This window comes from Arvicanthis niloticus, chromosome 5 (assembly GCF_011762505.2).
Source record: "Arvicanthis niloticus isolate mArvNil1 chromosome 5, mArvNil1.pat.X, whole genome shotgun sequence".
In the NCBI taxonomy this organism is placed as follows: Eukaryota; Metazoa; Chordata; class Mammalia; order Rodentia; family Muridae; genus Arvicanthis; species Arvicanthis niloticus.
This window is the reverse complement of record NC_047662.1, coordinates 1,911,229-1,924,060: the sequence shown is the minus strand read 5'-3', so window position 1 is coordinate 1,924,060 and position 12,832 is coordinate 1,911,229. Positions and strand designations below refer to the sequence as shown.

At 52.6% G+C, this 12,832-nt stretch overlaps 1 protein-coding gene across 7 annotated transcripts in view; it reads right to left on the bottom strand.

Moving 5' to 3' along the window:
- Positions 1-12,832, bottom strand: part of Prdm16 (PR/SET domain 16) — a 318,204-nt gene that overhangs the window by 23,178 nt on the left and 282,194 nt on the right. For all 7 annotated transcript variants that reach the window (XM_076933618.1, XM_076933613.1, XM_076933619.1 and 4 more), the window contains 4 exons: positions 8,278-8,488; positions 6,299-6,446; positions 5,613-5,766; positions 864-2,280 (listed from right to left, as the gene is read on the bottom strand). In XM_076933618.1, the coding sequence (XP_076789733.1) occupies positions 864-2,280; positions 5,613-5,766; positions 6,299-6,446; positions 8,278-8,488 (1,930 nt within the window). The remainder of the gene's footprint in view (positions 1-863; positions 2,281-5,612; positions 5,767-6,298; positions 6,447-8,277; positions 8,489-12,832) is intronic.

Sequence of the window (12,832 nt, the reverse complement as noted above, 5' to 3'; positions counted from 1 at the left end):
CAGGTTGCCGTGTCCCCTGGGTGGCAGCTGTGTAGTCTGCCTCACCTGGCATTTCCTTGCAACTTTATCTCTTTCTCACCTGCTTGCCTCTTTAAGAACTGTGAGTCCATTCCCCTCCCCCTCATGCCCACATCATGGCCGGCTCCAAGGAGACAGCAGGGGCACGGGCCTGTTCCCTGAACGTCTCTTGATGCATGCTCACACAGGTGCGCCTTGAGCCTGACAGAGCACACAGGTCCCTCACATGGCAAAGTGGGTGACATATGCTAGCAGGAGTGGGGTCCAAACATGGAACCCGGCCCTGCTTTCCAAGTCCACTCGCCTCTTTGGGAGGCTCAACGCCTTTCCATACATCAGGGAGCAGACTCAAACCTGCCCTTCGGTGGAACCAGTATCAGGGAGGCAAGAATTCCACCCTACCAGGACCAGCAACTCCTTTGATTTGCTCTGGGTTACCAGAACCCCCCCCCCCCCCAACTCAGTGTGGCTCCAGGGTAGGGTGGGGCCACAGGGCAGTCTCAGGAAAGCAGAGCTGCAGGGAGATTGACAAGAGCTCAAGGAACATCAGCCTCTGTGGGAGGCAGCCATCTGCCCTAGAAAAGACCGCTGATGGGGGAGATGCTCTGGACAGAGTCTAACCGAGAGGCTCAAGGTAGGTTGGCAGATGCCACACGTTCTGGCCTTCCTTTCAAGGCTCCACCCGAAGGGGTAAGGGGTCCCCGTGGGCCAAGGTGCTCCCCCGATGCCAGCAAATGTACACGGAAGAACCTTGAGTTAGGAGGTTAAGAAAGCGAGACGAGCAGAGTCCCCGCCTAGCTCCGTGGATGTCGCCCGTGGAGAGCGAGGGAAGGCCATGTTAATACCTGTAAATAGGATCCATGAAGAAGGGTGAGGGTTTGGCGTAGTGCAGGGAGGGCTGCTGGGGCAGCTGTGCCGGGCACACCTTAGGCAGCCCCTCGCCAAGCCCCGGCTTCCGTTCACCGTAGACGTGGTTCTTCCGCGGTTCACGGCTGCCTCCGTTCTGGCTCGCCCGGGCCCTGCTGCCGATGCTCAGGTCCAGTGGCTGTTCCTCGCCAGAGGAGGGGATGAGGGGGACCTTGGGTGTGAGCAGGGCAGGTTTAGCCTCTTTTGGTTTGGTGGTGAGGTCGAAGGGGCACTCGGCACTGGAGCCGCCCACCTTGAGGGCATCCCGGGGTGACTTTGGCTCGGCCTTGACCAGCAAGTTGTGGGCGAGGGCTCGGTCCGTAAAGGGGTAGAGGGAGTGGGGGAAGTTAGGCAGGAACTGGAAGGGGAACACAGAGTGGTAGGGCAGCGAGCCCAACTTCTTCTCCTGCATGCTCATGAAGCCGGGACCGAAGTATTTCTCGGCGATGGACGCGATGGCCTTGATGGAGTCGCCGGCGGCTCCGGAGGCCGTCAGCAGCTGCTCCTCAGGCGGCGGGAAGAAGGAATGTTGTGAGTAGAAGGCTGGCACCTCGGCCACACTGTTCATGGCCCCAGGGGTCACCGATGTACCCCCAAACTCAGGTTTGCTCTCTGCTGGCTTCCCCTTGTCCTTGCCTTTGTCTCTGTCACTGTCCAGGTCGCTGTCCAGGTCCGACCCTGTGCCCGTGGTGGTGTCCAAGTCTGTCCCGGTAGTGGTGTTGATATCCTCAAAGTCACTGCCATCCGACATGTCAGGGCTCCTGTTTTTGACCTTCTCCGCATATGTATCTTCCAAGCGGCCATCGAATTTCTCCTCTGGCCCGGTGGCCGCTGTGGCGCCCTGGCTGCTATTGCTGACCGCAGAGACGAGGGGCAGGGCTGGGTTTCCCAGCGGGCTGGGTAGCTTGGCGTCCTGCGCGTGGTTCAGGGGGCTCTTGAGCAGCGGCGTGGGAGGTAGCAGAGGTGGTCGTGGGTACAGGGATGGAGGAAAGATGCCCGGGAAGCCTGGGGTGAGTGTGGGGAAGGCCGGAGGGGCAGCTGAGAAGGGCAGGCTCCCAGGATGAGGTCTGGAGGGGAAGTACTCGCTGAAGCCTAGGCCCCCGTGGTTGAGGGTCGGGGAGGGTTTCGTCTTGTCCATCATGGGGCTGGGGGTCAAGGGCAAGCCTGGGGTGAAGATGCCGCCTGGCGTGTAATGGTTCTTGCCCTCGCAGAATCTCCGATGCTTGTTGAGGGAGGAGGTAGTGCTGAACATTTGCCCACAGTCCTTGCACTTGATCTGCGTTCTGCAGTCAGCGTGCATCCGCTTGTGCCGGCACAGGTTGGAGAACTGCGTGTAGGACTTGTGGCAGACCTCGCCTAGAACACACACAGGAGGCAATCACAGATGCAGAGTGAGATAAGCAGGAAACCCAGGTGGGGGTGGCGCCCAGGTGTCCCACTCTGAGGCTATCCCCCAGGGGCCAGCTGGGACTGGCAACAATCATGCGTTTCCTGTGGTCCTGACCAGGTGGACCATGGTGCCTCAGCCCTCTGTGGTGGGAAGCACGGCATCCTAATTGGTTGCTGACTCCCACCCTCAAATATGCCTAATGGCTATACCAAGCTTGGGAAGGCTGTCATGGTTTGTATATGCTTGGCCCAGGAGTGGCACAATTTGGAGGTGTGGCCTTGTTAGAGTGGGTGTGTCACTGTGGGTGTGGGCTTTAAGACCCTCATCCTAGCTGCCTGGAAGCCAGTGTTCTGCTAGCAGCCTTCAGATGAAGATGGAGAGCTCTCAACTCCTCCTGTACCATGTCTGCCTGGATGCTACCATGCTCCCGCCTTGATGTTAATGAACTAACCCTCTGAACCTGTAAGCCAGCCCCAATTAAATGTTGTCCTTATAAGAGTTGCCTTAGTCATGTCTGTTCTCAGCAGTAAAACCCTAACTAAGACACTGTCTGTGGTCCAGGCTGGGTGAGCACAGAGTAAGAGTCCACAGCACCAGTCTCATTGGTGGCTAGAAGATGGGTAGCTCAGAACATCCATATGAATTCCCTCAAGGTGACCCCAGTGATGGCTATTTCTACAAGGTGAGCAGTCCTGCTTCCTAGTTTAAAGTGTCCCTTGCTTTCTGGCTTTCTATCCCAGATGCCACCAGGATGTATGTCCCAGCAATCCTCCAGAACGCTAGCATTAGGGCCTAGGCCGCGAAGGAGGGATCTTGATTGTGTGTGACCAGTTTGGGCTGGCCAATGATGAGTGAGAATCTGTCTATGACCTTTAGGGATGCTCTCAAACATGGAAACCCTGCTTGCTAAGAGCTTCCATCCTGGGGGGTCCAGTAGGGTCTGCTATGGCTGATAGACACCAGGTGATCTCTCACAGGGCGGGACAACACCAACTGGATCTCACCCTAGCCCAGAGGCTTAGAAGACTCCAGTCAGCTTTCTGAAGCCTGGGAACTGGAGGATAGCAAAGCCTTCACCTGTCTTTCTCCTTTTTTACCAAAAGAAAAGAGGCAGCTTACACGTGTATGCTGCACATTCCTTCACACACTTACACACCGTCTATCCTCATCTCTCTCTTCCCACTGACACACACACACACACAAACATATACATACACACACATACATACACACATACACACACACATACACATATAATACATACATACACAATACATACACACATACACACAAACACCACATACACACACACCGTCTATCCTCATCTCTCTACACACACATGCATACACATACAATACATATACACATACATACAAACATCACATACATACACAATTGTCTATACTCATCTCTCTCTACACACACACACACACACACACACACACACACACACACACACACACGGTGACTCTCTTAACAGGATGGTTTGCTTTCTTCAGCATGGTAGAAACAGTGACCCTAGCCTGTCTTTTGCTCTCCTGCCCTCTACAAATGCCCATCTGCCACTTCAGCTGGGGTGTCTTTTCTCTGAGGTTATCACACACTTTAATCACAATATCTATTTATATTAGCTGCCCTGCCCTCCTGGTCATCATGGCAGGACATTTTCTGGCTGAAAGGAGACAAATTTCGCTTCATTTAATCAAATCTTTGCTTTTGGGGATACTGTTCTGGGAGAGGCACCACATTTAGGTGGGCTATAAATAACCTTCCCCTACTCCTGGTTGCCCACAGAGAACCACAAGGCAGATTCCAAGCTCAGGTTACTTAGACAGAATAGGCAAACAACACCCCTGAGACCTCTGTTATGTTCCTGGGCCCCCAAGGGACTCTGATGGTACCTAGATATCTCCTGCTACTGTCACTGAAGGCAAACCTCCCACCGAGGGGTCTTCTGGGACAGAGGGTCCCTTGGTTCCTCTGTGGTACATGGGTTGCAGAGACACCTGAGCAAGTCCCAGGAAGGGTAGGTCCTAGACATTAGGAATGGCTGCCAGGCAGCTCAGAGCCATTGGAAGAAGGTGGCTGTTTCAGGAATGGGGTGGGAGGGAGAGTCCTGGCTACCACATTATGCTGGGCATGAGAAGCAGAGTCCGATGACCCTACCAGAACAGGAAGGGACCCTGGTCAGGAGTTCACTTTACTTCTGGGATATGTGTGTAGGTATGTACAAACATATGCATGTATGCACGCTTGCACGTGTGCACACACACACACTTGTGTGTGTTTGGGACAGGTAATAGTGTTAACTTACTAGCCCATACCACACATTCTCACACACGGGTACTTATTCCTTCAAAGATTCTTTTCTGGAAATTATTCATGAGAATGGCCCTGTCACCCAGACACTCTCTTTCTCTTTGCTGCCCTCTCAAACACACATGCACATCTGAGCTCCCTGATCAGAAATGCGCTCTCTCAGTCTCTGCTCAGTGAGGTAAGGGTGTGGGGGTATCCAGACATTGGTTGTACACCCAGGTATCAGTCATCAGGTAGACACAGAGTCTGCTGATACGCAGCTGGTGCCTGGTCACTTGGAACTCTTCTCCAACTAACAGATCCTTCCTTGGAAGGGCCACATCACTGGACTCCCCTTTACTGGACTGTAGCTCTCCCTCCAAGCTTCCTACATCTGTCAGGTACGTTCCATGGTCCGCAGGACACACACACAGTGATGCACCTCAAGTTTCACGCTTATCCCGCACAACTGCGCCACTCCAACTGGATGGCATGTTCATAAGGACCATCTGTCTGCTTCCGGGGGGGGTTTCCTTTTAGTTAGCTACCCTTGGTCAAAGCAAGGTTGCAGAGATGGCCCAGACCACAGACAAAGAAGGGGTCACAGATGCCAGGAGATCCTTAGGAGACACCATGTTCAGTACATGACATCTGGGGATGGTCACATTCGGGAGCACTCTAGGAGACACGACGCTCAGAACATGTCAGCTGGGATATCACACTCAGAGGTCCAGCTGGGCTCTACTAGGGTGGGACACCCGGGAGAGTCCGGTGAAAACACAGGAGGAACAGCAACTGGCTCCTACTGCAGAAATCTCATTAGAATATCCCTTGCGTACTTCAGAGGTATTGGGGAAGATGTGGGATGTGGGAAGGTGGGATGTGGAGGAAGAGGAGATGGCCAGCCATCAGAGTAACCACCTGGGGTCACATTCCCTCTACAAACTAGGACCAGCTATAAAGGCATCTGGATGGAGGAGGGTCCAGCCTGGGCACTCACATATGAATGGCTTCACGGTGCTGTGGATATGCTTGTGCTGTTTGAGGCCAGAGGATGTGGCGAAGGTCTTGCCGCAGTCAGGGCAGGCATGGGCCCGGGCACCGACGTGCTGCGAGCGTATGTGACGCTGGAGGTTGCTGGGGTCTGTGAACACCTGGAAAGACAGAAGCCATTAGTACATGCCCCTCCTCAACTCCTCCGTAAGCCTGGGCATATGAAGGCTGGGCCCTGCCCCCCTTTCTTGTTGCCCCTGCACCAAGCAGGCTGAGATCGCTCTTGTAGTAGCCATTACGAGAGGGCCTTAGCAGGGTGCTGGATCTCTCCTGGCCTCATTTCCCCTTCCAGTGGCCTTGGAATACTGTGGCCCCAAGGCTCTGAAAGATACACATATTTTTCTAGGGCACTATCCTGGGTGGTCTTGGGTCTGGGGGCTTCACCCCTGCAACCTTCGTCATTACACACTGGCAGGGGCACAGGACCGCCCTGGAGAAGACTCAGCTCTGGTCTTGCCTCCGTTTCCTGTTTAGTGACATAGTCTCTGGGACTTCCTGTCCTTCTCAGTTATGAAGAAGAACCTAAGGACCTCTGGGTGTCTCATCCACTACACCTCATCTCATTTCACAGTAGGGCGGAGGGAGTGTGTACACGTGCACGCGCGCGTGCTCCACGGAGTGGGCGCCTGGTACCTTGACACAGTTTTCACATTCGAAGCGCTTGCCACTGTCGTGAGACATCTGGTGACGGATGAGGTTGGACTTCCAGTTGAAGGCCTTGGGACACTGGTCACATTTGTACTCACGCTCTTCTGTGTGGACGATCATGTGTTGCTCCAAGCTGTGTACAGGGGATGGGAATCACTATAGGGTCCGCTTGTCCTCTACCCCATATGGCTTGTTCTCCTGTATGTGGCCCCTCGGAAATCCCATCACGGTGCAGGGAATTGGAGTGCAGACATACTCTTCCTCTTTCTCGGGTTATTGGGACTAGGGCAGAGACAGCCTTCCCACATCAGAGGAAGAAGCCAGCGCCTGAGCTACCTTCACTCAAGGCTACCCTTCACTCCTCAGCCAGCCAGGGGCAGAATGTGACCCTAGTCAACTTGTTAGATAATCCCAACTTTAGGGCTAAGTTTGTGTCTGATGCCGTGGTACACAACGATAACTCTAACACCAAGGAGGCTGAGGCAGGACAATTTTGAGCTTGAGGCCATCCAGTACCACACATCAAGACACTATCTTGAAAAAATGAAAATAAAAAGTTCAGCTTGGGCCTAGGGGTAAGAGCTTCAGGGTATCAGCATTGCCATATGGAGTAAGACAGGGCTGTGGTTCAAGGCAGCCCTCTGAGAAGCTCGCTGTCTGAGCACATACAATCCAGGCACGATGGGTAGTGGTAGAGAGGGCCTTAAATGAGATATGTCACCGTGGCTAAGAACAGCTGCCGGGGGTGGGGTGGGGGGTGGGGGGGGGAGGGCTCCTCTTGGTTGCACTAGCAACTCCTAATCCCCTCCTCCCTGGGGACTCTTCCTCTTCTGTCCCCGGGATGACCGTTAATCTTCATGAGCAAAGCAGTAATATATCACAGCCCGTTAATTACGGGGCCCAGCCATCCGCGTAGAGCAGAAACGCCTGCTCCTCGAGCTCCCAGAGATTGTATCTTTTCCCTGTTGTTAATTGTGATTTATGTGTTTATGTAAAGAAAACACGGGACCCTCCTCAGCCCTGCTCTCTGCTAAGCGCTCAGGCGGGATCTGCCCACGAGTTTATTCACAGTCATCTGTTCAGGGTGGAGGGTCTGCTGTCCCCGAGGAGTCCGCGATGGGATTGGTGGTAAAATCTCTTATAATCGCAGACCTGTTAGCGGCCTGATGGGATTCTGCTCTGACTTTGCAAGGCTGTCCTGAGCAAGCTCTTCAACGCAGGGGACTTAGCCTGGAGAAGTTCCCAGACTCCTCCACTCCTTAGAGCACTGGGGCCAGAGGTCTCAGCTCCCCTACCCACATCTGAGGATGCTCTTTTGTCCCAGGGGTCATATAGGTTCTTGGGTTGTCAACCCGGCCTAGCCTCAGTACAGAAAAGGGCAGAGTGGGACTGCTCCAGCTGCCTGAGTCTGGCTGCCACTCAGCTGGGCTTGAAGTTCTCTTTGTGGGTACCTCTGAAGTCACTCTCAGGCAGGTAGCTGGCACAGGGTCGGGGGTGGGCAACTCTCACAAGTGAAGGCCTTGTATTATCGTTTCCTGGGTCCACTAAGAAGGGCTGTGTATGTCCGGAGAGCCAGGCTGGCTTACATTCCCTCCACAGTGGACACTGTGGCTCTGAACCTTCTAGCTTGGGGCCTTATTGCAGAAACAGCACTGGGGCCAGCCAGGTGGCCAGATCCATGCTGGTCCACACTCTTTCTGTCTTTCAGGCCATCTCCACAGCCCTGATTGTGTAGGGCAGTGGTGCCAGTGGCCTGCCTGTGGGTCTTCCCGCTGACGACCAGGACCTTTGTGGTAAGAATCAGAAAATGTCTGTGGCTTCCAGCTATGTGTACCCAGTTCAGGGAGGTGGCACACAGGAGCCCTTAGTCTCTTAGAGCCCAAGAACCCAGGCCTGACAGGGAAGTGGGCTGGGGAATCAAGGGGGCTGCCAACTGGAGGTGTGGGAAGCGGGACGGGTGGCACCTGTATTTGTTGGGGAACATCCGCTCGCAGTCCTTGCACTCATGTGCTTGCCCATCGCTGGCCCCGCCAAGGCCCTCAGGCTTGAGCTCCTCCCCTAGGCCTTCGTAGAGTGGGCCCCCTGCAGAGTTGCATGCATACTTCTTGTGGCGCCTCAGGTCCAGCCTGCACTGGAAGAGTTCGTCACACTCGTCACAGCGGAACGTGGGGTCCTCTGCAAGACAGAGGGCAAAGAGGTGGGCAAGAGAGTCAGACACCCACCCCTGGATCCACAGGGGACCACAGAGACCCAGCCCGTCCCACTGCCTGCCTCCCCAGGGCTTCCATCCACTATGGGCTGCTCCTACCCAGCTTCCTTCCAGCCCTTGTCCTGGCTGCCCAGGGGTGCAGAGGTCACAGGACAGATCAAGCCACGATGGAAGACCCTATCCCCTCATCATGGAAACACTGAGCAAAGTCAGGCTCCTTCCGGCCTCCCTAGCGGCCACTGCGGATTCAAGGAGGCCCTGCCTCAGAGCGGAGAAGGAAGCCAGGCCAAGAGCTTTGTTTATGAATTAGGAGGGGAAAAAAAAAGGAAGGCAGAACTCCATTGCATATAATAAATTATTGTCGTCAAGGTCAAACAAATTAAAGGGGGGCAGCTATTATTAAGTTTATGAGGCAGCATCCCGAGTACAGTGCCAAACCAAACAATTAGCCTGGAGCTGTATGGGGCGGGGTCTCTGTGCCCTGCCCCGCCTTCCTGTGGCTGCAGTTCTTCAGCTTTCACCCTGGGCTGGAGAGAGAACACCTGCTCTCAGATCTTGCACAAAGAGGGCTTGTGCACACATGTGAGCATGAGTGTGTGCATTTTGTGCACTCTCTGATGTTGCATGGGGATGTGTATGCTCATACACGACTGTGTTTGCGTGAGTGTTTCACACAAACTGCATCCATGTTTGTAAAGCCATGTGTGGAACGTGAGTGCATGCCTGGGCGTCTGCACTCAGACTTTAGTGAGTGGGTTATGTGTACTTTGTCAGTGTGGGTACATGTTTATGTATATAACTACGTGTGTGGTGTGTTAGCATGTTTTCACATCTGAACATACATAGAGCATGTATGTATATATATATATATATATATATATATATGCATAAAAAGTTGAGCACGTATGCATTCATGAACATCTTTGTGTAACTTTTTATGTCCTTTTGTGAGTTATATGTGCATGCGTGTATGTGTTCTATACATCCGAAGACACGGATGATTAATTGTGAGGTGTTTGCGTGTACGTGTATGGATCTGTCATCATAGATACAATTGGGAATATGTGGGTACACGTTTGTACGTGTGTGAATGGACACGAGTTAGGGATTTGCATTTGTATGTGAATGTGTGTGTCTGTGTTTATGAATGCTTGTATGTGGGAGGTATGCTTATATCTGTGTGCGTGTGCAAATGTGGCCTGGCCTGGTACCCAGCACTAAGCAGGGACTTAGATTAGGGCAGGAACATGTTGCTCCTGACGCCATCTCCCACCAGAAAGAGACTCCCACCATAACCACAGACTGTTTTCCGACTCTGCAGGACATGGTTAGCTTCTCTGTGCTCGGAACAGCATGGACTTATGAGGAAGGAGCCTCTCCTGCTTTCCTGAGTGGCAGTGTAGTAGTCCTGGGCTGTAACTGGCAATCCTAATACTGGGTCCCCAGAATCCAAGGTACCCTGCAGAGCTGGGTATCAGAGGCACTACAGAGCCTATGCTCTGATACCCACATGACACCAGTGTGCTTGCTGGTCATATCTGGGTGCCAGGGAGTGGGCATGTATGTGCTTAAGGATGACTAGGCTGGCAGTACTTCTGATCCAGAGTAATCCAGTTATTGCCAGGGGCCAGACAGCCTGGCCCTCACTGGCTTACCTTAGTCATACCTCTTTTGGGGGGGGGGGGGATGACACTATGGAAGGAAGGTGCTATGAGTCCTTTGGGTCAGTGGAATTCTTTCCTACATATAAACTTACTGTGCTGGGTTGTGTTGTGCCCTTCCTTGCTGGGCTGAGAAAACAAGGATTGTATTCTTGCCTTGGCTTGGAGATCTCCACCCCTAACATCTCCAGATATTTGGAGCATCTCCTGTCTCAGTGATGTGTAAAAATTCTTTTCCATCACCTCTGACTGGTTAGTAAAGAGCTGATTGAACCTATAGCCAGGCAGAAAAGAATAGGGCAGGACTTCTGATCCCAGTGTTGGGGGCAGGGGGTGGTTAGGGGTCCCAAGCAAGAAGACAGAGGCAAGGAAGAAGAGAGCAGAGGAGAGGAGGACCAGGATTTGCCAGGAGCAGATTGTCAGGGGAGTCACCCTGAGGACATGCAGGGAACAGAGTATGCCAGGGCAAGACTCAGATTGCAGGTGAAGGACCAGACCATGTGGCTGGGAAGCCGGCAGCCATAGATGGTTAGATAGATGAATACCCTGCCCAGCACAGTGCCTGCAGCGCATTAATACGTTTATTGGGTCTCTGTATCATTCATTTGAGGGCTAAAACAGGCTAGAGCAGGCACAGAAACACCCTGTCGTTACTCGGGAGCAAAAAGGGGTGAAGAAAAACCCCACAGAATTACATGTGCACATCTGTGGCTGGATCTTTTCACTATTTGGAAGTGAGATGCCCGGGTACCAGGGCTCTGACTTCCCACAGAGGGTTATGAGGGCAAAAGTCAGATCCTGCAAGAGTTCGAAGGTGCTCATGGCACCCTTCATGCCAACTCTGGTCTTCAGAGTTAGAACCCCACAAGAAAGGATCCTGTGTCCGGGCACACCAGGCACGTGCTATCACAGAACCCTTGTGGCTCCACATAGCTGTTCCTGAGAACCAGAAGGGAATGGACGTGAGGATCATGGAGTCAGGAATGAGACATGCTTCTGTCTATCTCAGTCTTTCTAGACTCTGTGAGGAAAAGTCTCCACAGTTCAAGAGGACCCCGACATCACTAGCCATACCGCTGGCTGGCCAAGGCTTCTGGTTCTGATTGGGAATCTGGCCTTAAACATTATTTTATTTTTAAATTAAAATTTAAAAGCTCATCTTTAGGCAGAGTCTTACCAGGTAGCCCTGCTAGGCCTAGAATTCCCTCTATGTAGACCAGGCTGGCCTCAAACTCACAGAGATCCACGTGGCTCGGCACCAAGCGTTAGGATTAAAGTCATGTGCCAACTTATCAGGCCTTGAGCTTACACATTTAAATGTAGGGGGTCAATAAGAAAATTCAGCTTGATTCTTACTGGGATGAATTGGAAGTCACCTTGGAGGGTGGAAATGACCTTGGTGACTGTGTTCCCTTCTCCTCTGCCCCTACGCCTTCTGGATTTAAACCTGTCCCTGTAGAAGGACAGAGCTGGGAACAGGACGTGCCTAGGCCTAGTCTTCCCAGTCGCGTGGGGTGGAGGAGCCTCTGAGATTTTTCCAGGCAGGGAGGGGTGGCCTTGGGGATGCACTCGGGGCACTCTACATGACACTTTCATTTTCCCTGCACACAAAATCCCATGTAAGGAACTGCGGAAAGGCAGGTTATAGTGACGTCACGTCTATTACAGCCCGTCACAGCCTGCGTCTTTTCTGTGCCCACGACACAATGGCCGCATCTTGGAGAGGGGAAGTAGATCCTCAGGAGACTTTCATAATGAAGGAAGGGCTTGAGTGCAGGTACTTCTCAGAAAAAGAGAAAAAAGAAATATTCCTCCTCCATCCAATAATCAAAACATAATGAGGTCTTATGACTAGGGAGTGGGCTGTGCGGCCCTTCCGGCTACCTGTGAAGACGCTGTACGGGGCTCCAGCTCTGCGGGGAACAGTGTTGTTCCCTACCCATGAGCAGGCATAACGGAGCTTCCATTTTCATCTTCATTACAATGGCCCCGACCCAGATCTCCAGATCCCCCACAAAAGCTCAAGAGAATCACTGGGGAAGAAACTCTACGTGTGGTGGGGGTCTTGGGCTGGGTAGAGTAACCTTCCATCAAATTATCCCATGCCGGCGCCTGTCTGTCAAACCTGCACCTTGCTTGTCTAACTCGGGTGCCATCAGCAACTTTCCCAGCTGAACGGGAGCGCAACAGAAAAATAAATCCCTGCCTAATGGCTGGAAGACCGAGGAGCTCACAATTACGCAGCACCCGCGTCCTAATCTACGACCAAAGCTCAAAAGCGCTCAAAAAATCTACTCCAAATTCCTGCGGTGATAAGGGCCTGGCTGCATTTAGCCAGGGCTGGGATAAAAGATTTTTTATGATAATTATCTTAGTGAGGGACGTGTTTGCATTTTCTTTCTGTGCCACTCTGAATTTAACCAGGGTGTGTACTTGGGGGTGGGTGGTAGTAGCTGTTGGGGTGGTAAAAAAAAAGTGGTCTTGACAGCAGAGGTTAGGGAAGTCAAATATTTGATGTCAGACTATTATGCGTGGAAAGTAATTAGCTCCCAAATGTTTGATCAGTTATTAGAAAAAAATGTAGAGTGGGTTATTTAATATCAGGGGGTGGGAGGTGTGTGTATGTAGGGGGACAGGAATCAAAGCCCT